General features: G+C 55.1%; 2 protein-coding genes, 1 non-coding gene and 1 pseudogene across 3 annotated transcripts; all 4 read left to right on the top strand.

Moving 5' to 3' along the window:
• The first annotated feature begins 143 nt into the window (after positions 1 to 143).
• TUT1 (terminal uridylyl transferase 1, U6 snRNA-specific) lies at positions 144 to 11,144 on the top strand. Its single transcript, XM_028515936.2, has 9 exons — positions 144 to 316; positions 2,458 to 2,648; positions 6,126 to 6,441; positions 6,623 to 6,723; positions 7,598 to 8,067; positions 8,887 to 8,996; positions 9,119 to 9,229; positions 9,427 to 9,519; positions 9,934 to 11,144. The coding sequence occupies exons 1-9, from the start codon at positions 235 to 237 to the stop codon at positions 11,082 to 11,084; spliced, it is 2,625 nt and encodes an 874-aa protein (XP_028371737.1). The 5' UTR covers positions 144 to 234; the 3' UTR covers positions 11,085 to 11,144.
• Positions 5,455 to 5,576, top strand: LOC114501036 (annotated as a pseudogene).
• Positions 11,145 to 12,144: 1,000 nt separating the features above from the next.
• On the top strand, positions 12,145 to 21,970 carry EEF1G (eukaryotic translation elongation factor 1 gamma). The gene is made up of 10 exons (XM_028516097.2): positions 12,145 to 12,292; positions 13,402 to 13,560; positions 14,295 to 14,358; positions 14,514 to 14,656; positions 15,410 to 15,553; positions 16,998 to 17,127; positions 17,483 to 17,687; positions 21,091 to 21,263; positions 21,349 to 21,473; positions 21,736 to 21,970. Exons 1-10 carry the CDS (start codon positions 12,281 to 12,283, stop codon positions 21,892 to 21,894), a joined length of 1,314 nt encoding a protein of 437 aa, XP_028371898.1. The 5' UTR covers positions 12,145 to 12,280; the 3' UTR covers positions 21,895 to 21,970.
• On the top strand, positions 19,205 to 19,343 carry LOC114501187. The gene has a single exon (XR_003684945.1). It is a non-coding gene; the product is annotated as a small nucleolar RNA SNORA29 (small nucleolar RNA).
• Positions 21,971 to 22,493: the final 523 nt, after the last annotated feature.

Raw genomic sequence — 22,493 nt, 5'->3', positions numbered from 1 at the left:
TCGTGGATGGGCGGCTCTTCCTAAACCCCACGAACTTAAAGCCTTAATACCCGCTGGAAACGGAACCCTGAGTCGAAGGAACCTAGTTTCCGGAGGAGTGTGCCGGCAGATTAGCCGCCTTACGTCACTTCCTATTGTGCTGGCGGAAGTTGCTTCCGAGTACATCAAGATTTGGAAGGCTGAGTTCCGCTGGTGGCAGGAGTGGTTGCATTTGTTCGGTACCGGGGAGTCGCGATGGCGGCGGTGGATTCGGATGTCGAATCGCTGCCGCGTGGGGCTTTCCGCTGCTGCCTCTGCCACGTCACTACTGCCAACCGTAAGCGGTGGCTAGTGAGGAGGGGTGGTTGTGGGCTTTCGGCTTTGGATCCTAGAGAAAGTTAGGGTCACAGGTCATAGTTCTTGCGAAGTGGATAGAGGTGGGAGTCACCTCCGTTTTCACTCCGCCCGTCCCAAGGTATTAGAGAGTGGGGAAAGTCGCACCACCTTACATCCTCCTTTCCAGTATCCGAAATCTCCAGGACGAAAGTTTCGTCTTTTTATTGTCCCTTTAACCCCCGCCTATTGGACATCCCCGTCGTGCCTGGTACTTGGCTGGCCTCTGCCGTGAGAGGGGATTCGGAAAATGAAGGAGCTCACGATCTAAAGATGGAGGCAATTTTAGTGCCCTATAGACATTTTGGGGAGCTGTGGGGTCAAAGAGAAGGTAGTAATTAAGTGAGGGAAGCCCTAAAGAGGCAAAGATGGGTGAAGTACCATGGCGTGCATAACCGGAAGGTGGGTTTGGAAAAGTTGCCAAGGTGCTTGTATGACAGCACACGGGGTTCAATGAAACCTCCGTTTTCACTCTTGAAGTCTGAAGTCACGGTATTACTTAAACAGGGTTTTCCTTTTTTTTTTTTCCCAAGAGACGAAATTGGTTTATTTAGTCAGTAAGCATTTATTCATAGTCCTTTTTTTCCCCTTTATGAATGGCTCTACTGCTATGTCCAACAGGGCCAGCCAAAAATCCAGGCCTTTTTCCTGGCCGGACGTAGGCGTTGATGACGTGAAGCAGCCGACTAAAAATGTAATAAAAATAATGGCAACTAAACTTTGTCCTCATTCGCCATGTACCTGACTCACTCTGCCGAGTGCTATATATGAACTGTATCTATTTGTTATGTACTATTATCTCAACTTTATATCAGAGGAAACTGATGCAAGAGGGGTTAAGTAAGTTGCCCATGATCTCGGCTTGATAGGGCTGGGATTTGAACTTGGACAGTGTGGTTTCATATCTTGCTTTTGTAATCTTATTTATTTATTTATTTATTTAAGGATTTTATTTATTTTTTTAGAGAGGGAAGGGAGGGAGAGAGAGAGAGAAACATCAATGTGTGGTTGCTGGGAGCCATGGCCTGCAACCCAGGCATGTACCCTGACTGGGAATTGAACCTGCGATGCTTTGGTTCACAGCCTGCACTCAATCCACTGAGCTACGCCAGCCAGGGTTCTGTAATCTTATTATTTTTTAAAATATTTATTGGTTTTAGAGGAAATGAGGGAGAAATAAACATAATTTGTTGTTCCACTTATTTATGTATTCATTGGTTGTCTTTTTAATTTTTTTATATTTTATTTATTTTTAGAGAGAGGGGAAGGGAGAGAGAAAGAGGGGAGAAATTTTGATGTGTGAGAGAAACTCTGATTGACTGCCTCTTGCACGCCCCCAACTGGGGACCTGGCTAGCAACCCAGGCATGTGCCCTGACTAGGAATCCAACTGGTAACCTTTCAGTTTGCAGGCCGGTGCTCAACCCATTGAGCCGCATCAATCAGGGCTGATTCTTCTTTAAAAAATATTTTATTTAGTTTTAGAGAGAGGGAAAGAGCAAGAGAAACATCCATGTGTGAGAGGAACATCAATTGATTACGCACCCAGACTGGGGACTGGACCCATGCCCTAGGCGTGCGTGCTGACAGGGAATCAAACGGGAGACCTTTCACTTTGCAGGATGATGCCCAAACAACTGAGCCACACCGCTCAGGGCCATTGCTTGACTCTTTGTGTGCCCTGACCTGGGATCAAACCCTCAGCCGTGGCATATTGGGATGATGCTCCACTTGTAATCTTGATACCACACTCAGAGATGACCCGTAGGGCCTGATGTAGTTAGTTCTTCTATATGTGATTTGGATAAGTTACCTGTTCATTTTGGTTCAGTTTGTAGGTGTTGCTTTTCCTAGCACTCCTAGGTGGTTTAAGAAATACTTGTAGTCGGTTTTTCTAGGAACCACTTGGAATGCACTTCATGTAAAGACGGACAAGAGAGGAAGGCGCAAGGAGCCAGGACTTTGTTTATTCAAAGTTCACACTTTCTACGGCTTCCAAGTAGGATTTAGGATGCAGAGAACAAAGTCAGGGCCAAGTGCTTGGAAGAGTGATTTGGATGTTTCTGTGTCATGTTTGCCTTTGCAGGTCCCAGCCTAGATGCCCACCTGGGAGGCCGGAAGCACCGGCATCTGGTGGAACTACGAGCTGCCCGAAAGGCCCAGGGACTTCGAAGTGTGTTTGTCAGTGGCTTTCCCCGGGATGTGGATTCTACGCAGCTCTCTGAGTACTTCCAGGCATTTGGACCTGTGGCCAGTGTCGTCATGGATAAGGACAAGGTAGAGTGAATGGCTCTGAGGGGAAGTAGTCACATGTGGGACATACCAAAATAAGTGAGAGAGAGAAACCAGCAATGTGTTGTGGCCGGTGCATGGTGGACACCAGAGCACTTGAGCTGGCTGGCTGTGTGAATACCACCTGACTTGAATTTTCTCAGTTCGCCAGAGCTAGTCCTTGGGACACTTGTAGTTCACTTACTTATTTAGTCAGTCTTTTATTTGCTATTTATTCATTTATTTATTTATTAAAACTTAACATTAAAATTTTTTTTTTATTCTAGAGAAAGAGAGAGGAAGGGAGGAGAGAAACATCATTTTGTTCCACTTATGTATGCATTCATTAGTTGTTCCTTATAGGTGCCCTGACCGGGGATCTAACCTGCTACCTTGGCGTATTGGGATGACGCTCTAACCAGCTGAGCTAGCCAGTCAGGGCCTGCCAAGTATGAATTAACTGCTGACTGTCCTAGGCACAGTGCTGAGAGCTGCATTCTGAGTAGCGAACAGGGTAGATGCGGTCCCTGCTTGCACAAAGCTCACAGTAGTGGGGAAAGTAGACAGTTAAAATGAGTAATGACCATGAAGTGGGTGCTTTAAAGCCACGTCATTGGGAGATATATCCTAATTCCACCGGAGACTGGATGATAAACCAGCTAGCAGTTTATCAATGTACACTGAGGGGCACTGAGGTTACCTGGTCAGAACGCTCTGCCCTCTGGACAGTGCTGGGCAAACAGGCTTGTGCTTTGCGGTCCTTTTTGTCTTGCTTCCATGCAGACCTTTTGTCCGCGTCTCTGTAGTCCCTGGAAGACAGTTCACCGTTGGATCTGCACCCTAGTCACGTGGGCGCGGGTTAGGTGACCCCCTCTCTTCAGCACTCCAGGGCTTCCTTTAGAGTGGGACAGCATCTGTTTTTCTTTGGGATCGCACCCAGCAACTGACCCACAATGGCTCGTGGCAGGCAGTCCAGGGTTCACTGTTCTCCTGCCCTGTCATTGGCACGTGGCTCACATTTCCTAGATGTGATGCTGCTGCTGCCACAGCTTCAGGTGAGAAGGGGCAAGGTGAAGGGCAGAGCATAAAAGGCTAGTGCCTGCTGGGCCGGACTGCCCTGCCCCCTTTTCTTTATTTCTCAGGAAAATATCTTTTCCACAGGCCTCTTCAGTAGGCTGCTCTTTGTGTCTCATTGGCCAGGGCTCTACTACATGATTACACGTAACTATAGGCTCAATCCACTGAACCACACCAGCTGGGGCAAGTTTTGGTTTCTTAATTTATAAAATGGGAAGATAAATACATGTCTTGTAGGAGTCTTATGAGACTTAGAAATTGTTCGTGAACTCCACAGGGAGGAACCAGTGAATGCATCGGTGGGCATAACAATGAATTGGTGTCTCTCTCTCTCTCTCTCTCTCTCTAAAAATCAATCAATAGAAAAAAATTCCACTGCACGGGTCCACTGAAAAAATCCTCACGTAAGTGGACCTGCTCCGTTGAAACCCACGTTGTCCGGGGGTCCGCAGCACTTTTTATACTCTCACGTCTGCTACATGTAAAGTTTAACTTACAAACTGGGCACAGTGGGAGAGTGGCGGGAGTAGCTGATGAGGAAGTGGGACAGTTGTGACAGTGCGCTGTAATGGAAGTCACGTGAAGGCGGCGTTGTGAAGTGAAAGCATGTTTGCTGGGACACGAGCCCTGCGGAGCACCGAAGTGACGGACACGCTGATGGCCTGTGTGGCGCAGATGTGCTGGCCGGGGTGGGGCGGGGCGGGCAGAGTGGCACGGGGCTGTCCAGAGTGGCATGTGGTTTAAAACTGGTGAATTGCTGATTTCTGGAATTGTTCATTGTTTGGTTGTTTTGGACCAGGGCTGACCACAGGTAACCAACCGGAAGGACGGAAAGTGAAATCTCGGATGGGGGGTACTGCGTACTTACAGGGCCCTGGAGTCATGTCCACTGTCTAATTCCAGAACGTTCTGTCACCCGCTAAAGAAATGCACACCCTTTGTCAGTCATTCCCCACCTGTGACTCAGGCCTGTGTGCTGGTGAGGCTGTACCCGCCCCCCACAATGGTTCACTTTTGAATGGTGAGAGGGAGGGGTCCAGCACCGTTCTTTTGTGTGTGGCTCTCCGCGCGTCGCAGCTCCTTGCATTGAGAAGACTGTGCTGTCCTCAGTGAATGGTCTTGGCCATTCATTTCCAACCTTTGTTGAAATTCAGTTGCCCGTAGATTTATTTCTGGAGACTCAATTGCATTTCCTTTATCTGCAGTTCTGTCCGTTTTATTTTTTTTAATTGATTTGAGAGAGAGAGAGGAAAACATCGATTTGTTTTTCCACTTCTTTATGCATTCATTGGTTGATTCCCGCATGTGCCCTGACCGGGGGCCAAACCCACAACCTTGGCGTATCAGGATGACGTTCTAACCAACTGAGCCACCCAGCCAGGGTTGTATGTTAATGCCAGTACCACACTGTCTTGATTACTGTAGAGGGTTTCTTTCTTTTTTTATAGAAAGATTTTATTTTATTTATTTTTAAATAGAGGGGAAAGGAGGGAGAAAGAGAGGGAGAGGAACATCAATCTGTGGTTGTCTCTCGCGCACCCCACACTGGGGAACCTGGCTTCAACCCTGGCATGTGCCCTGGCTGGGAGTCAAACCTATGACCCTTTGGTCTGTAGGCTGGCGCTCAGTCCACTGAGCCCCACCAGCCCGGGTTGTAGAGGGTGGCTTGGCATAAACAGGCAGGGGGCTGTAGTTTTGCCATGGAAGAGAACATAAAAGTACAAATGTAGATTTTGTCTACAGCCATACCGCCCTGAACACGCCCAATCTCCTCTGATCTTGGGGAGCTAAGCAGGGTCGGGCCTGGTTAGTACTTGGAGGGAACTAACCACCTGGGGATGTTTGGTGCTGTAGGCTTAAAAAAAATGTAGTTTTTTCCCCCTAAAGCAGTATTTTTTCCCGCTCCTGCTAACATTTTAGTTTTTAAAAAAATACGGACCAATGAATGTTACTGAGCTCAAATCACAGCAACACAGCTACCGCATCTCTACTGTTCCCAGGTGGTGAGTTAGTCAAAGGCAGTGTTTATGTGTTTATGTCTACACTTAGCATAGTGTCCGTTACATGGATTCTCGATCAATGTGAAAAGAGTCTAGTTAAAGCAGGCAAAGTGAGGGGTGGGCCAGAGTCAAACCAGGGAAGACCCCGTCACCGGGGAGAGGCGGGGACACTGGAATGGGTGACGCGAGAGTCGCAGAGGCCAGCAGGGGTGCACGTGACCCGTGTGGGATCCGAGCGAAGGGGAGCGTTGCGTCTCCAAATGTGCTCCCCGTTGTCCCAGACACAGCGACACATGTTCCCGGCTTATCCGGTGCCCCCCACCTCAGCCTTCCTGCCCACTGTCAGACCGCGTGTTTGGGTTCCTGGTGCAAAACCGCCGTCCCCGCCCCTGCTGTGATTTTCCAGGGAGTGTTTGCCATCGTGGAGATGGGGGATGTGGGCGCCCAGGAAGCTGTTCTGTCACAGCCCCAGCACAGCCTGGGAGGACACCGCCTGCGCGTCCGGCCACGGGAACAGAAAGAATTCCAGAGACCGGCCTCCAAATCGCCCAAAGGAGCTGCCCCGGACGGTCACCAGCTGGCCACAGCACTGGCTGAGGCCCCCGACGTGGGGGCACAAATGGTAAAGCTGGTGGGGCTGAGGGAGTTGTCCCAGGCCGAGCGCCAGCTTCGGAGCCTCGTGGTGGCCCTGATCCAGGAGGTCTTCACGGAGTTCTTCCCTGGTGAGCCACCGCCGTCACGGTGCCTGAGCCCGCCCTGCCCGCCCTGTGCTTCCCTGCCCCGGGTCGCATCCTTAGTGCTCCCTCAGCTGACGGGGTTCATCCGGTTGCTCTTCCGTGCCCCGTACGTCCTTCCACCCCTCGGTCAGCGTCTTCTGACCTTTGTTCTCTGCTCGGCACCCAGGCTGTGTGGTCCATCCTTTTGGCTCTTCTGTAAACAGCTTTGACGTCCATGGCTGTGATCTCGACCTCTTCCTGGATCTGGGAGACTTGGAGGAGCCCCAGGTGAGTGCCAGGGAAGTTGTCGGTGGGAGTGGTCGTGTGACTCCGGCAGGCACGAAGGCTCTCCTGCCTCAGCTCCTGGTCTGTTAGAGGGGATGGCAGGGCCTACCTGAAGGGGCTGTTGTAGCTTGAGAAACATGAGTGTGGCTGTGTACAGACAGGATGCAAACGAGTTGGCATTTGTGGCAGGAAAAACCCAGATTTCAAAGTGCCATGTATAATATTTTATTTTGAAAAAAATATATACGACAGGACATACAATAAGGTAATTTTTGGGTTGTACTTGATTGCTTATCTGTATTTTTCTTTTTTTAAAAGATTTTATTTATTTATTTTTAGAGAGAGGGGTGGGAGGGAGAGAGAACATTTCTTTCATCATTTTACACACACACACACACACACACACACACACACCCTGTATTTGCGGAGTCACCTGGTGTTCCGGGGCGCGCCACCCGCGGTGGGAGGGCTCCGGTGTGTGAGCACAGCGCAGGTGCCCGGCTCGGGAGGCGCTCCCCTGGCCTGAGTGTGAGGCGTTGCCAGCCATGAGCGCACACAACCGTTTGCTGGCTGCCCTGACGGCGGACTGTCCTGCTGTCTTCAGTATTCTTTCCCCTGGGACGGTTGCTCTGCCATCTTTGGCCTTTCTTGACTGACGTTTCTGTCTAATACAGACCATTTGTTTTATGGGATTAAAAGGTTGTTTTTAATTCTAAAAAAGTATCGTGAGGATTAGATGAGTTAATACGTATAAAGGCCTTGGAATAGGGCCTGGCCCATAATAAGCAGTAAGTCACAGGTATGTCTTGGGGATGGGCATGTTCCCTGGTTAGGGGACAGCGGGAGAGGAATTCACTCAGCTCATTTCCATCCACAGCCAGTGCCTAAGGCTCCAGAGTCTCCGTCCTTGGACTCGGCCCTTGCATCCCCAGTGGACCCTCAAGCCCTGGCCTGCACCCCAGCCTCCCCTCCAGACTCGCAGCCTCCATCTTCTCCCCAAGACTCGGAAGCCCTGGACTTAGAAATCCCTTCCTCCTCTCTGGCGCCCCGGACTCCGGACTCGGCCTTGGCCTCTGAGACCCTCGCTTCTCCCCAGTCCCTGCCTCCAGCCTCACCACTGCAGGAGGACCAGGGAGAGGGGGACCTGGGGAAGGCTCTGGAACTGGCAGAGGCCCTGAAGGGGGAGAAAACGGAGCAGGGAGCCATGCTGGAGCTGGTGGGGTCCATTCTTCGGGGCTGCGTCCCGGGAGTGTACAGAGTCCAAACTGTGCCCTCTGCCCGGCGTCCCGTGGTCAAGTTCTGCCATCGGCCTTCAGGTCTCCATGGTGACGTCTCCCTCAGTAACCGGTACCTTTGTTTAGGGGGGTGGTTGGGGAGGCCCACTGAGCATTCTGGGGTGGCTGGGGCAGGAACCCTGGTGTGGGAGCTCTTGCGCCCGCCAAGCCTCGAGGTAGTCCATGTTTGGTCCCTTCCCTCTTCCAGCCACTCTGCTCCTGTGCGGCTTCCACTTCAGTGTTCATAAAGTGTGTGTTTTGGAAAACTGTTTTTAAGGGATTTAGAAAGAGTTCCAAGCCCTGGCCGGCTGGCTCGGTGGGTGGGAGCGTTGTCCCGATGCAGCGAGGCTGGGGGTTCACTCCCCGGTCAGGACACGTCCGAGAAACCACCAGTGAGAGCATGAATAAGTGGAATGGCAAAGCGATGTTTGTCTGTGCCTCTCTCCCTCCCTCTCTCTTCCTCTCCCTTCCTCGCTCTCTGTCCTTAAAATCAATAAATAAATCTAAAAGGAGAAAAAAAAGAGTTCCATGGTTGAATAAGTTTGGGAAATGCTAAGATAAATACAAACAGCTTTCTCCCTTTCCCCGACTTCCTCTCTCTCTCCTTTCCTCCTCCCCTCCCTCCCTCCCCTGTCTTTGTTTCTGTGCACACCCAAGGTTCCGAGCAGTCTTACGACGACACGCTCCGTGTCCGAGACAGGCACACACGGCAGATAGGATGCAGTGTCCTTTGTGCACCCTCTCACAAGACCAGTGTGTCAGCAAACCCTTTGGAAATGCCCTCTGGGCCTTAGTCCTCGCTCCCCTTACGCAAGTCTGGAGTAAGAGCTGGGGGTGATGTAGGTCCAGAGGGTTCCTGAGCCCTGATGTCCTTGTCTCCTCGCTGTCCCAGGCTGGCCCTGCATAACTCGCGCTTCCTGAGTCTCTGCTCTGAGCTGGACGGGCGAGTGCGGCCCCTCGTGTACACCGTCCGCTGCTGGGCTCAGGGTCGAGGGCTGTCAGGTGAGAGTCAGGATGGACCTGGGGCTTTGGGGCAGAGGAGAAGGGGGGCAGGGCTGGGAAAGACCACCCCGGAGGGGATCGGAAGCACCTCTAATCTAATGAATTGTTGATTATTTACCCAGGGAGTGGCCCCCTTCTCAATAACTACGCCCTGACCTTGCTCGTGATCTATTTCCTTCAGACCAGGGACCCCCCTGTGTTGCCCACTGTGTCCCAGCTCACCCAGGAAGCAGGTACAGCAGCCCGGCCCCCACCTTCTCCACCCCGTGAACGTCATCTCTCCTCCTCTTCGTCTCAGGGGGACGCCCTGAGCCACCCTGGGAACGAGATCTCTGCTGCCACCCTCATTTCCACCCCTCCCCTTCCTTTCCCCCCAGGCTTCCAGCTCCCAGCTTCCAGGCTGACCCGAGCCTTTTTTTCACTTTCACAGGTGAGGGCGAACAGGTGGAGGTTGACGGCTGGGACTGTAGTTTCCCCAGAGACGCCTCGAGACTGGAGCCCAGCACCAATAAGGAGCCCCTGAGTGAGTGTGGGGATGGATGAAAGGTGTTAATCACAGCAGCTGGGCATACGTGTACGCCCCATGGTTACCACGTGCCGGGCGTGGTTCTCACAGCAGCCTTGGCGGACAGCTAGTGTCGTTACTGCCATTTCACAGATGAAGAAACCATGCCTTGGGGTAATTAATGAAGCCGCTTGCCCCAGGTTAACACTGCTAGCAAGGGAAGAGCCGCATCTGGGGAAGGACGTTTCCAGGGGAACAGAGAGTGCGTGGCCTCTCGTTTATAGGGATCTGAGAGGCCTGGCTTCTGGCCCCTGTCCTGAGCCACTCAGAAGGGAAAAAGAAAGTCCTGCTAAGAGAACGGTCCTGGTTCAGGGCCTGCATCAGTTCTGGCCTCTAAGTAACCCCTTCTCCCTGGTCTTCCTCCTCCTCCAGGTTCCCTGCTAGCCCAGTTCTTCTCCTGCGTCTCTGGCTGGGATCTTCGCGGCTCACTGCTGTCCCTGCGGGAGGGTCAGGCACTGCCCGTGGCAGAAGGCCTGCCCTCTAATCTCTGGGAGGGTCTGCGCCTGGGCCCCATGAATCTCCAGGACCCCTTTGACCTGAGTCACAATGTGGCCGCCAACGTAACCAGCAGGGTAGCCGGGCGGCTACAGAACTGCTGCCGAGCGGCAGCCAATTACTGCCGGAGCCTCCAGTACCAGCAGCGCTCTTCCCGGGGCCGGGACTGGGGGCTGCTCCCCCTTCTGCAGCCCAGCTCCCCCAGCTCTCTGCTGTCTGCAACGCCCATCCCTTTACCTCCTGCGCCCTTTTCCCAGCTCACTGCTGCCCTGGCCCAGGTGTTAAGGGAAGCACTGGGTTGCCATATAGAACAGGGGACCAAGAGACTTCGGTCAGAGGGAGGTGGAACTGGGGATTCTCCCCGGGGAGGATCGCGCAAAAGATTGAAACTAGAAGAACAGAAAAAAAGCTCTGAGGAGGGGGAGCCCGAGCAGCAGGGATGTGGAGGGGACCATGGCAAAGATGGGGTGGAAGAAATGGTTATAGAGGTTGGAGAGACAGTGCAGGACTGGGCCATGCGGAGCCCTGGGCAGTCAGGGGAGCCTCCCCTGACAACTGCAAAGCATCTAGCCACTGGAGAAGAGGAGCAGTCAGGCCACGCGGTGCTGGCAGAACAGGGTCCCAAAGGACCTCAGGCAGCCCAAGAAGGGTCCCAGGTTGAGACAGGGAAGGGGGAGTCACTCTCGTCCGTGAGCTGGCGCTGCGCCTTGGGGCACCGCGTGTGGCAGGGGCGGCGGCGTGCCCGGAGACGCTTGCAGCAGCAAACCAAGGGAGGCGGTGGAGGCGGTGCTGGCACAGGAGCAGAGTGGCTGGCGACCGAGGCTCGAGTAACCCAGGAGCTGAGAGGATTGAGTGGTGCTGAACAGAGGCCAGAGGCTGAGCCGCTCCTGGTCTTTGTGGCGTCTGTCTCCCAGGCTGACCCGTTGCTCACTGTGACCCCACTCCAGGATGCCCAAGGCCTGTTCCCTGATCTCCATCATTTCTTACAGGTTTTCCTCCCTCAAGCACTTCGAAATCTCCTTAAGTGAAGACTGGGACCCTGAAGGGCAATAAAGCTGCTAGTTTAATTAACACTACGGTTTCCTCTAGTTTCTGCCTGGTAACAGCCCTCCTTCCCCCAGTAGTTCCCCTCCCAAGACCTTAATGCAGCCTTCATCAGTGGTGCCTTCTCTGGCCACGGAGGAATAGGCTCAGCCTGCTTCTGGCCCCCGGCTTATCACAACAGGGAATGGCTGGGGCAGTTTGTGTCTGGCACCTGGGGCCTTCCAGTAGAGTTCTAGAATGATGGGGTGCTGGGTGGGGGTACTGAACAGTCGCTGTGAGAAAAGACAGGTTTGCCCCCACTTTTACCTTGCAGATGATCAATGGTGATCCTGAAGTTTGGGTTCAGGGTTCTTAATTTTCTCACTTAGCAGAATTCATCCTGTTCTAAAATTGGGTAAAAGGTTTTCAGACCTGAACATGCTTAAAGGGCGTTTGTCCCATCAGTTTGTTTTAAATTGTCAGGTGGAAGGAAAAGGGCTGTTCTCCCGAAGCCCCTGCCCCGTCGCAGGCCCTCGGACTAAGTGTCCTTTCTCACGGGAACAGCCTCCCTGAGCGGCAAGGTGATTTAATGGGAGGAAACTTCAGTTTAACAAAGGGTTTCAGACTTGGGCTCCGGTTAGACACTCATCCTCTCTAGAAAAAAAGCCCCAGAGCGGTCCAAAGGAATTGGGCACACCGCCCCTTCGACGCGGTGGTCTACGCTCCCGTGTCACACAAGCATGATGTTGGGGGCTTGGCAGGACCTCCCACCAAGCCACTCGTCTCTGGGCCTCACACAAACCGAGGGCCGGAAGTGGGTGCCTGCAGGACCTGGCACGACACAGGGCTGGCAGCTGTGCCACGTAGCCACCGAGGGGCAGCTGTCCAGCAAGTTCTCACAAGTACCGGTTCCGCACCGTTTCCCTCCACGTAGGAACTCAGATCGGCCGTACCTGAGAGGCGGGCCAGTCCAGTGCCCCACTGCGCAGGCGCGAGCTTCTCCGGCACAAACGAGTAGGCCCCACCCCTTTTTCCAATTCCGCCACCAAGGTAACCCGAACTGTCGTGCGTGTGCCTTCTATGCGGTCCTCGCTTTCCGGCTGCTGTTACTCCACGTCTCTCCCTTACCCCCCCTTCTCTCTTTGACGGCTTACTTTGCGGCAGCACTGAGAGCCCCACCCCCTTTCTCTGCGGAATCACCATGGCGGCTGGGGTAGGTTTGCCGGCTCTGGCCATCCAGGTCACCCTATCCGACTCCATCCTCTGTCCGAGTGGGACCAGCCGGCGTCAGAGGAGTTCTGGAGCCGAGTGGGGAACTGACCCGGGCTTAGAGGCCGTACTGTCGGAAAGCAGGGCTTCCAGGCCCCGGAGAAGAACTGGCGCTGGGGCTGTGGGAAGCCAAAGAGGTGGAATGGTGTGGGTCAGAGGAGAAAGGACGTGCCCGATCCTGGCCGTCTGGGTCCTGAGAAAGAGGTTCGGGTTCATTGCCGCCTCGAGACGTGAGATCCGGGCAGGTTAACAGAACTTTTGCGACCTTTTTTGTGTGGCGGCAGCAGCAGGGACCGGGCGGAGGAGAGGGTCTTTGTAGCCTTGTCCGACTCGCCACGGTTAAGGGTCGTCTATCGGGGAGGGTTGGGAGCGAGAAGACTCCAGACGGTGGAGACAGGCCAGTGGGACCCCGCTGGCCAGGCTAACAGAAGGAGTGACGGGGAACTCACTGCGGGACGGGACCGGCGGGGTGGTGTGCGTGACGAGGAAAGAAAGGTTTTTAAATTAGGAAGACCCAATTGATTGAGGGAGAGAAGATGCCATTCGGCATCTCCGCGGCTGTCGGGAGCGGGACACGGGAACGTCTTGGTAGGCGTGTGTGCGTGTGTGTGTGTGTGTGTTAAGAGACTCGAGTGATGTTTTGAAGTGGCGAGTGGCTCCGCAGTAGAGTAGGCAGGCGCGGGTAGCCATCAATGAATGAAACGAGGGCCCTGGGAAGGGAGGGGTGTATGTGTGTCCGCAGATGGAGTCCGGGGGAGCCTGAGGTTCTGGGTTTCCCGGAGACAGACTTGAGAAGGGAATGTTTCTAAAGACGTCCTCAGGGAAGGTCACATCTGTCAGCGGGCTTTATTTAGCTGTTGGTGTGTGTCTGCCCTGGGTACTGCGCAGGGCTCTGATTACAAGTGAGATGGGACTGCACAGCCTGGGTCCCCCGCGGGAGCGAAAGAGCAAGCTGAACAGATTGGGACTGTTCAGGGTGGGCATCCCGGGAGGTGACGTTTAGGACGGGGACCCTTGTACTCACAGTAACCTTGTCCCCCTTTTCTTGCCCAGACCCTGTACACATACCCTGAAAACTGGAGGGCCTTCAAGGCCCTCATCGCCGCCCAGTACAGCGGGGCTCAGGTCCGCGTGCTGTCCGCACCGCCCCACTTCCACTTCGGCCAGACCAACCGCACCCCGGAATTTCTCCGAAAATTTCCTGCCGGCAAGGTGAGTGGGGAAGTGGGAAAGGGTCCTCCCTCGGTCCTGGCAACCCAAGTGGCCGGAAGATTCCATCACTTTGAAGATGACCTCCGTCTTTAAAAGAGAGCTTTCCACTTTTTCCTCCGTTGTAGTGATTTGAAAAAAAAAAAAAACACTTTTATTTTGAAATGCAGATTTTCATGTATTTAAAAGTAATGATTGGCTGTAATTAGAAAATAAACAGTGACTTCAAAGGTAATGAGCTACTCGATGACATTTAATAAAGTTCACAGGCTCACTTTGTGTTTGTGGGGGCGAGGATGAGTTTTGACTGTTTTCAGGGCAAATACATGAAGTATGCATTGCGAGTGGGATTCTTTTCCCAAGGGACTCACGGAGGGCGAACCACCATCCTGACTTAGGAGTAGAAGTCCCGTGCGGGGTGGGGAGCACCCTGCTCTGAGTATTACAGACATAGATACGAGACTTGGCTTCGGACCTTCTGCTTATTTCATCGAGGAATTTTCTCCAAATAGCCAATAATGTCTAAAAAGCTTTTGGGTTTCTTAATGTGAGTTCAGATGGTAAGGGATACCACATTATTCAGATGTTTTGGTTCCTGAGTTTTAGGTAACATCGAGTTTGGTTAGCAAGGATTGTCGGCCTTATGTAAAAAGTGTCTGTCAGAATGGTTCTGTTTTGGGGATTGGCTAGTGAGAAATGACTGTGCTTCCCTTACGTTTTCCCTGCTTTGTGCCCAGGTTCCAGCATTTGAAGGTGACGATGGATTCTGTGTGTTTGAGAGCAATGCGATCGCCTACTATGGTACTTGGCAGAGGGTGTGGGGATGGGAGGGTCTGGAGGAGAGGGGTGTAGGAGAGGGTGAGGGTGAGCCGGAGTGGACAAGGAGAGGACGTTCAGGGCCCGGGCTGGTGTTGGCGTGCCCCCACGGTTCTGACCTTTGTGTTCCGCCTGTGCAGTGGGCAATGAGGAGCTGCGGGGGAGCAGTCCAGAGGCAGCAGCCCAGGTGGTGCAGTGGGTGAGCTTTGCTGACAGCGACATAGTGCCCCCAGCCAGCACCTGGGTGTTCCCCACCTTGGGCATCATGCACTACAATAAGCAGGTAAGCTTGGAGCCCGGGGAGGAGCCAGAAGTGGGGTGGTGTGAGCTCTAGGGTGTCAGGCAGTCAGGAATGAGGAGAAAGGAAGTGCCAAGAATGTGGGGAGAGCAGAGGACCTAATCTTTGGGCTGTAAGTTCAGAGCACTACACTGTTGGTAGCGCCTGAGTTCTTTGTCAGACGTCGTCAGGCAGGCCCATGGCGTCTGTCATGAGTGGTCAGCTCTGGCTGCTGTGGCTCAGTGGTGGAGCGCTGGTCTGCAAACCAAAAGGTCACAGGTTCAATTCCCGGTCAGGGCACATGCCCCTATGTGGGCCAGGTCCCCAGCTGGGGGTGTGTGAGAGGCAACCAATCGATGTTTTTTTCTCCGTCTTTCTCTCTTCTTGGTTTCTCTAAGAAGTAATTAAAATCTTTAAAAAAAATTTTTTTTAAAGAGGGGTCAGAGGAGAGACTTCTGCTGTAGGAAGGTTAGGTCCAGTGACAGTGGAGTGGTCAGACCAGACGACTGCTAAGGTCCCCTCTGCAACACAAAGACGCCCACATGGCTATGAACAGTAGCGTGGAAAACGGAGCCAGACCGCCCCGAGAGCAGATTTAACAGTGAGGCTTCACATGCAGCACGCCTGAGTCCGACTCCGCTGAGTGAGGGTGGGGGTGAGCGGGACTCAGTGAGTGAAGTGGCTGCCCAGGGCAGCTGTTGGGGGGAGGGGAGGGCCTGACGCTCACCACCGCTCAGCCGGATCACTGTGAATCGACAGGCCACAGAGAATGCAAAGGAGGAGGTGAGGCGCGTTCTGGGGCTGCTGGATGCTCACTTGAAGACGCGGACTTTCCTGGTGGGCGAACGCGTGACCCTGGCTGACATCACGGTTGTCTGCACCCTGCTGTGGCTCTACAAACAGGTGCGTTTGTGAAGAGGCGGGCTGGCAGAGGGCAGGTGGGGTTAGCACCCGAGGGACGAGTCTTGCGGGCCGCTCGCTGTCCTGCTCTGAGGCAGTCTGGGTCGTAGTCTCCAGGAGCCCCAGGGTGGGGGGCCATGCCTGCCCTCCTTCCTCCCTCCTTCTGAGAAGTCTGGCGGTGTTCTGTGGCCCCGGGTTTCTGTTTGGCAGGAACTCAGATATTTCTGGTGAAGCCCAGCTGTGGTTAGCTGGAAAGACAGAGGTGGGTGTGGTAGGTTCAGCATCAAAGTCTCCTGGAGGCAGAGGCAGGTTCCGTTCTTGGCCTCATTACTTATGAGTTGTAGGTGGGGGTGTGGGGGCGTGGATGCCTTTAGTCTGTGAAACGAGGGCACTGGCGATCGCTGTGGAGGTTCTTGGGTCAGAGGAGATGGCAGGTTGCTGGTTCCCAAACCACAGTGTTTGGACTGCTGCTGTGCAGAACAGCAGTTTGCGATACTACGGAAAAAAGCCCCTGCTTCGTGCCGGACCCCATGCCAAGGGCCTTAGGGCCAGTGTAGTGAGTCTTGCCTGTTGTGTGGGTGAGGGGGAATTGCACCGGCCCGCGGGCGCAGCTGGTCGGTGGCGGAGTAGACGGGGAGCCCAGGTGCCGCAGGACGCCACCGCGGCACTGACCGCTGTGTCTGCTTCCACGGCAAGGCGGTTTCCCCTCTGATCTTGGCAAACTAAAAAAGTGCTGAATGAGTTTGCTGTGAAACTGTTTAAAGGATTGTCATGCTGAAATCAGGTTTTTGCTTTTGTATATTTTTTACTTATTATTTACTTAGTAAAATGAGTAATTGGTAGACCTTTGTGAATCCCAACCTTTGAAAAAAAAACTTTATTGACACGTTAAATTTAAAAGATTGGAAACTGGCCCTGGCTGGTGTGGCTCAGTGGATTCAGCACTGGCCTGCGAACCAAAGGGTCACCAGTTTGACTCCCAGTCAGGGCACAACCCCAGCCTGGGTTGTAGGCCAGGACCCCAGTAAGGGGAACGTGAGAGGCAACCACAGATTGATGTTTCTCTCCCTCTCCTTCTCCCTCCCTCCCCCCTCACTAAAAATAAATAATAAAATCTTAAAAGAAAAAAGACTGGGTACTGGGTGTGAAATGGCTTTGTAAAAGGACCCGGGCACCATATAAATATCATTCCTACCCAGTAGATGCTTAGCGAACGGAGGGTGGGGCTGAGCGCCCATCAGATTGGACTGGATGGCCAGAAAGAGATTGGGAAGGTTGGTGGGAAGGGGCCTTCCAGGGGGAGACGGTGTTGTAGACGGCTGCCGTCTGGGGCCGGGAGCGGGGAGGAGCTCCGGGGCAGGGAGAGGCAGGGGTGTCTCCGTCTCTGGCTTGAGACTTCAGGTCCTTTCCCTCCGCTGACCTTGTTTCCACCGTCCCGTCCTGGCAGGTCCTGGAGCCCGCCTTCCGCCAGGCCTTCCCCAACACCAACCGCTGGTTCCTCACCTGCATTAACCAGCCCCAGTTCCGCTCCGTCCTGGGGGAGGTGAAGCTCTGTGAGAAGATGGCCCAGTTTGACGGTGAGTCCAGGAGGCAGGGCTGCCGGGCGGGGCTGGCCTGCTCAGTCTCAGCCCCTGGATTTCCTGCGGAGCTTTGGGTGGCGTGGGCCCGCGGGGTGTAGGGCATCCCACGTGGTGACAGGCGTGTTGTGCAGGTGCGCCTGCTCGAATGCGTTACTGCTGTAGGTGCACGTGTATTGGTTACGGAGGGCCGGGCTCTGGCGCAGGGAGGCACAGCGCACTGGTGGCGGGGTGGGTGGAGCCCGCCTCCCAGAGCCGCCCGCCCCCGCGGCAGTTGTCCTCCGCCCTGCTGCTGCCTGGCTTCGGAAGGGGGCTCGGAGACGCAGAATACCGACTCTTCTCTTGCCTGTACCAGCCAAGAAGTTTGCCGAGAGCCAGCCTAGAAAGGACGCCCCTCGGAAGGAGAAGGGGTCTCGGGAGGAGAAGCAGAAACCCCAGGCCGAGCGGAAAGAGGAGAAGAAGGCGGCCGCCCCCGCCCCCGAGGAGGAGATGGACGAGTGTGAGCAGGCGCTGGCCGCTGAGCCGAAGGCCAAGGACCCCTTTGCTCACCTGCCCAAGAGGTGAGTGAGGCTGGTGGAAGGTGGGGGCGTGTGTCCTTCGCCTCGCTGGGGCCCGGAATCTGGGGACGTCTCCGCACAAGATAATGAAGTACGCTTCAGTGGCAGATGAGGCGACTTCCTGAATGCAGGAGTTGGGTGAGTTTTGAGAGTAGGCATCCCGTGTTGGGGAAGCTCAGAACTTCCTTTCTGGCAACAGAAGAAAAGGCAGGTGGGCACAGACTCGGCGTGGAGGTGCTCTGGTCCTGAGTGTGCTCGCTGACTTCCGAGGCTCCCCAGCACCAAGGGGGGGCGGTGCCAGTGGGAGGAGGCGGCCACGCATCCGCTCTGCGGGCCGGTTGCTGAGTCGGGACGCCAGGTGCGTGTCCTTCGGTGACTTTGTTGTCATTGCTCCTGCTGTTCTGATGCATCAGGCTGGACACGGTGCCTACTGAGAAAGGATGGTGTCTGTGGCCCCGTGGAACCTATCTGGTTCTCTGTTTCCCAGACTGGGGGGGGTGGGGGGCGGTTAACCCCTCGGAGTGGAGGAAGTAGGTGGGATGCCTGTGTGTATCCTCTTTCCAGGGGTTCTTGGAAGAAAGAATACAGTAAAAGGGAGATTTTTTTGGTGTGAAAAAAGGGGGTGCCAGTACTTTCCTAGTTATCTGTGTTGTGTGAAATTTTCTGGGTCTGAGAGACTTTGAAAGAGGCCAACCACTCCATCGTTACATCAAGAATTAAGAACTTACATGGCAGGCCCTGGCTGGTGTGGTTCAGTGGACTGAGTGCCAGTCTGCAAACCAAAGGGTTACTGGTTCGATTCCCAGTCAGGGTACATGGCTGGGTTGCGAGCCAGGTCCCCAGTAGGGGGCAGTGAGAGGCAACTTACACATAGATGTTTCCCCTTCTCTCTCTCTAAAAATAAACAAAACCTTTAAAAAAGAAACTTACTAGCAGGTGCAGGCGCGTCTTGGTGCAGGTGACATGCACCTACTCCGTCCTCCATGCCATGGGGCAGGTGCTGAGGGTCTGTGTAGGGCAGGGGGATGGACCGGGTATAGCAGGGTCCTCCCCCCAGGACGAGGAGAGGCTGCTCCAGGCAGGAGCCTGCACAAACAGCAGGCCCTGGGGCGCAGGGGTGGGCTTCATCCAGCAGTCTCTGCTCTGCCGGGTCCTGCTGGGTCTGGATGGAGCTGTGGGGTCCAGCATGGTGAGGCCATCAGACAGTCTGTCTTCCACTCTCTGCTGTCCAGTCTTCTGTCGGTCGCTGCCCCAAGTCATTTTATTAGAATCTCAAGTAACGTGAGGAGTGTCTTTTCTCACCCACTCGAGCACCCTTTCGCTAGTTGGTCTGTGGTTGTTGAGCAGAGTCTTCCGCCCCGCTCCCCGTTCCCCATTCCCTGTTCGGTGAGGGTTTCGATGGAGGTAGCGCGAGCCGCTGGTGGGCCCCGAGGCTGTGCTGAGGGAAGGTTCCCGGCTGGGGGGGATGTGGAGTGGGCTGGGAACCCGGCACGGGGGCTCGCCGGCGGTGGGCAGGACTTCCTCCCGCTTGACTGCCACGGCTTCTTCTCAGCGTGGGTTTCGTGGCTATGCTTACGGGACAGAGCAAAGCAGCCGTGATCTGAGGAGGGAGGGCTGGCCTGTGTCCTCCCTCTGTATGAAATGGCTGGACAGTGCGGTCAGTGGCCCACAGCGCATGTGCTGTCGCGGCCCGGACGCTGCTCGTTCTTCGGAGACTCGCACACTCGCAGGCCTGCGTGCTCTCCGGGCAGAGAGGGTCGGACGGCGAACTTGCAGTCTGTGATAAACTCTGCCTTCCTTAAGCCTTTTGGGAGTGTCTGTGCTCCCCATCGCTGCATCAGCGAGGTGCTTCATGTGCTGGGCTGCCAGGGTTTCGCTGTCACAGAGCGAAGACCCTCGGCGCCCCAGACCCTGTGCCCAGGCTTCCTTCTCGCCCCCGAAGGCTTCCAGCTCCCCGTTCCTGGGGCTGTCAGAGCCCACGTTCACCGGGTGGGGGGACCGTGGTCAGTAACAGCACAGGTGGTTCGGGAAGGTGTGAAACAAACCCTCCGCCCCATTTCGTGGGTGTTGAGGTGGTGAGGCTCCGTAGGTGAGGCCTCTGGTGTCAGGAGGGAACCTGGGAGCTTGGCTGCAGTGTCACTGGGCAGGTCACCCCCCCTCCCCCAGCCTGATCTGTGAAGGGAGGGAAGGCCAGACGCCAGGGTTCGTTGTCAGGATGCATGAAGTAGGTGGATCGCTCGTGGCGTTGTCAACACTAATGAATAATTGAACCAGCTCAAACGTTCAGCAGGGAGCTTAATAGATTTATGGCGCATCTCATCCCGTGGAGGTTATCTAGCCATTAAAGCACTCGCAGAGAATTCTCCGTAGCGTGTCATTGTGTTAAATGAACAGTTTGTAAGGCTCAAAACTATCATCTCTGGAAAGTCACCAGTGGGAAATGCGTAAAAACACTAGTTGTCTTATTTGCTGGATTTGTGGGTGATTAGCTTCAGGCAGAGTAGTTTTTGTTGTTCTGTTTTTTTGTATAAGGGTTTATTTTTGGAGGGGAAGAGAGGGGAGGGAAGCATCGATATGTGAGTGAAGCATGAAAACATGGATTGGTTGCCTTTTGCACGCACCCCAATCAGGGACCAGGCCTGCAGCCCCAAATCAACCCAAAATCAGCTTTGTGGGGCTTTGCGGGTGATGAGCGACCAGCTGAGCTGCGCCTGCTCTGCAGGGCAGTGTGGTCTTTTGTTCATTGGGAAAGAAAGAAAACAGCCCCTCCTGGCAGGCAGGGGCGGGTGGGGGTGCTGGCATTCTTGGCTCCCTGCACCAGATTGCTTCCAAGATAACCTGCACCTAAGGGTTTATCGGTTTATCGGCAGCTGAGCTGGGCAGAATGGCTGAAGGACAGGGGTTGGAGGTTTGGGTGGGAGGCCCCTCGAGAATGCTCACTGCTTAATGTTGCTGTCACATTACATACAGTGTGTGTAACCCGAAGAGGCCTGGGTGGTGGGGAAGAGACAGGTGAGTCACTTGCTGAGTGTGACTCATGGAAAAGAGCCACAAGGGAGGGCTGGCCAGGAAGCAAGAGTCCTCACTCTGTGTCTCCACCAGGGGGCAGCACCTCACCGTGTTTTTTTCTCTGGGGCAGGTCTCCCTCTGGGCCCCCTTGGGTCCCACCCTCTGCGTACCAAGCATACTTGAGCTGGGGGTGGGGAGCAAGGGAGTGCCCTAGGCCTCTGGCCGTACCCTTCGGCGCTTCTCCCTTGAGGTTACTACACATCTTCGAGTCCAGGGACTCTTCCTTTAAACCAGTACGTTTTAAGTGACCCTGCCCTTCGCTGCTTTTAGCCTGGCAGCCCTTTGCTGTCTCGGCGGCGCCTCCTCTGCGCTGACCTTGCCGTTTCCCTCCTCTCAGTACCTTCGTGTTGGATGAGTTCAAGCGCAAGTACTCCAACGAGGACACTCTCTCCGTGGCGCTGCCGTACTTCTGGGAGCACTTCGACAAGGACGGCTGGTCGCTGTGGTACTCCGAGTACCGCTTCCCCGAGGAGCTCACCCAGACCTTCATGAGCTGCAACCTCATCACCGGTGAGCAGCGGGCGGGTCTGGGGAGAGGGAGGGAGGGCGAGGTAACGTGATCTCCAAGGCTGAGCGTGCTCCCTCGCTCCTTCAGGAATGTTCCAGCGGTTGGACAAGCTGAGGAAGAACGCCTTTGCCAGTGTCATCCTCTTTGGAACCAACAACAGCAGCTCCATTTCTGGAGTCTGGGTCTTCCGAGGCCAGGAGCTGGCCTTTCCGGTGAGGAGAGTGTGGGGGCCGGGGGGGGGTGGGCTGTGTCTCCAGTGCGGGGCGAGGACAGGTGATCCCCGCACACGCTGGTGCCAGGGACCCCGGGCATTCGGGAGAGCTCTAGGAGTGTGTGCAGGAAGGGGTGGTCAGGTCCCCGGGAGCCCCGGGTTCTGGTGATGATGTGGGTTTGAGCGGGAGGTAGCAGGTGTGAGGAGGCGGTGCCCGATTGGTAACTGGACCATGTTCTTCTCACCTGGCTTTGTCCCCTCAGCTGAGTCCAGACTGGCAGGTGGACTACGAGTCGTACACATGGCGGAAGCTGGACCCCGGCAGCGAGGAGGCCCAGACGCTGGTCCGAGAGTACTTCTGCTGGGAGGGGGCCTTCCAGCACGTGGGCAAAGCCTTCAACCAGGGCAAGATCTTCAAGTGAACGCCTCTGCCGCCGCCCCGCTGCCTGCACCCGCCCTTCGGGGAGATGGGGTCATTAAAGGAAACTGAACACTGAACCTTTCTTGTCCCGCCTCCTTTGTGGCGGCGGCTCCTTCAGAGGGCGTGGGCGTGGGGGAGCAGGCCTCCCCTGGGCCCCCTTTGCAGGAGGGCGGTCTTCGGAGAGCAGGCCCCGTCCTCGCCAGCGGCTGCCCTGCCTCCTGCTGTGGTGACGGTCTTTGGGCCGGCAGGTGCTGGACGCCGGATGGGTGGGGACATGGGGCCCCGTGAGTGCCCACTTAGGGGCCAGATCCCACACCTTTCCCAGTGAGCAGAGGGAGTGCCTGCCGGCGGCGAGGGTAGAGCTAACACGAAGCTCGCAGCTCGAGAGGGACTGCGAGCCCCCCCCTCCCATGGCCGCACTGGGAAGGAGGGCGGCCAGCAGGAGCGGGGTCTGAACTGGCCCTTTGCTGGCCGCCCACCGTCCCGGGGCACCGCTCCTCCCTGGAGGGCGTTGTGTGATGGCATCAGGGACAGAGGCAGATCTTCAAACTTGAGGAGCAGTCACAGCTGTCGTTTGGTGCCCCACCCAGATCAGTGGTT

Source organism: Phyllostomus discolor, chromosome 6, assembly GCF_004126475.2.
Source record: "Phyllostomus discolor isolate MPI-MPIP mPhyDis1 chromosome 6, mPhyDis1.pri.v3, whole genome shotgun sequence".
In the NCBI taxonomy this organism is placed as follows: Eukaryota; Metazoa; Chordata; class Mammalia; order Chiroptera; family Phyllostomidae; genus Phyllostomus; species Phyllostomus discolor.
This window is presented reverse-complemented; position numbering and strand designations above follow the sequence as displayed.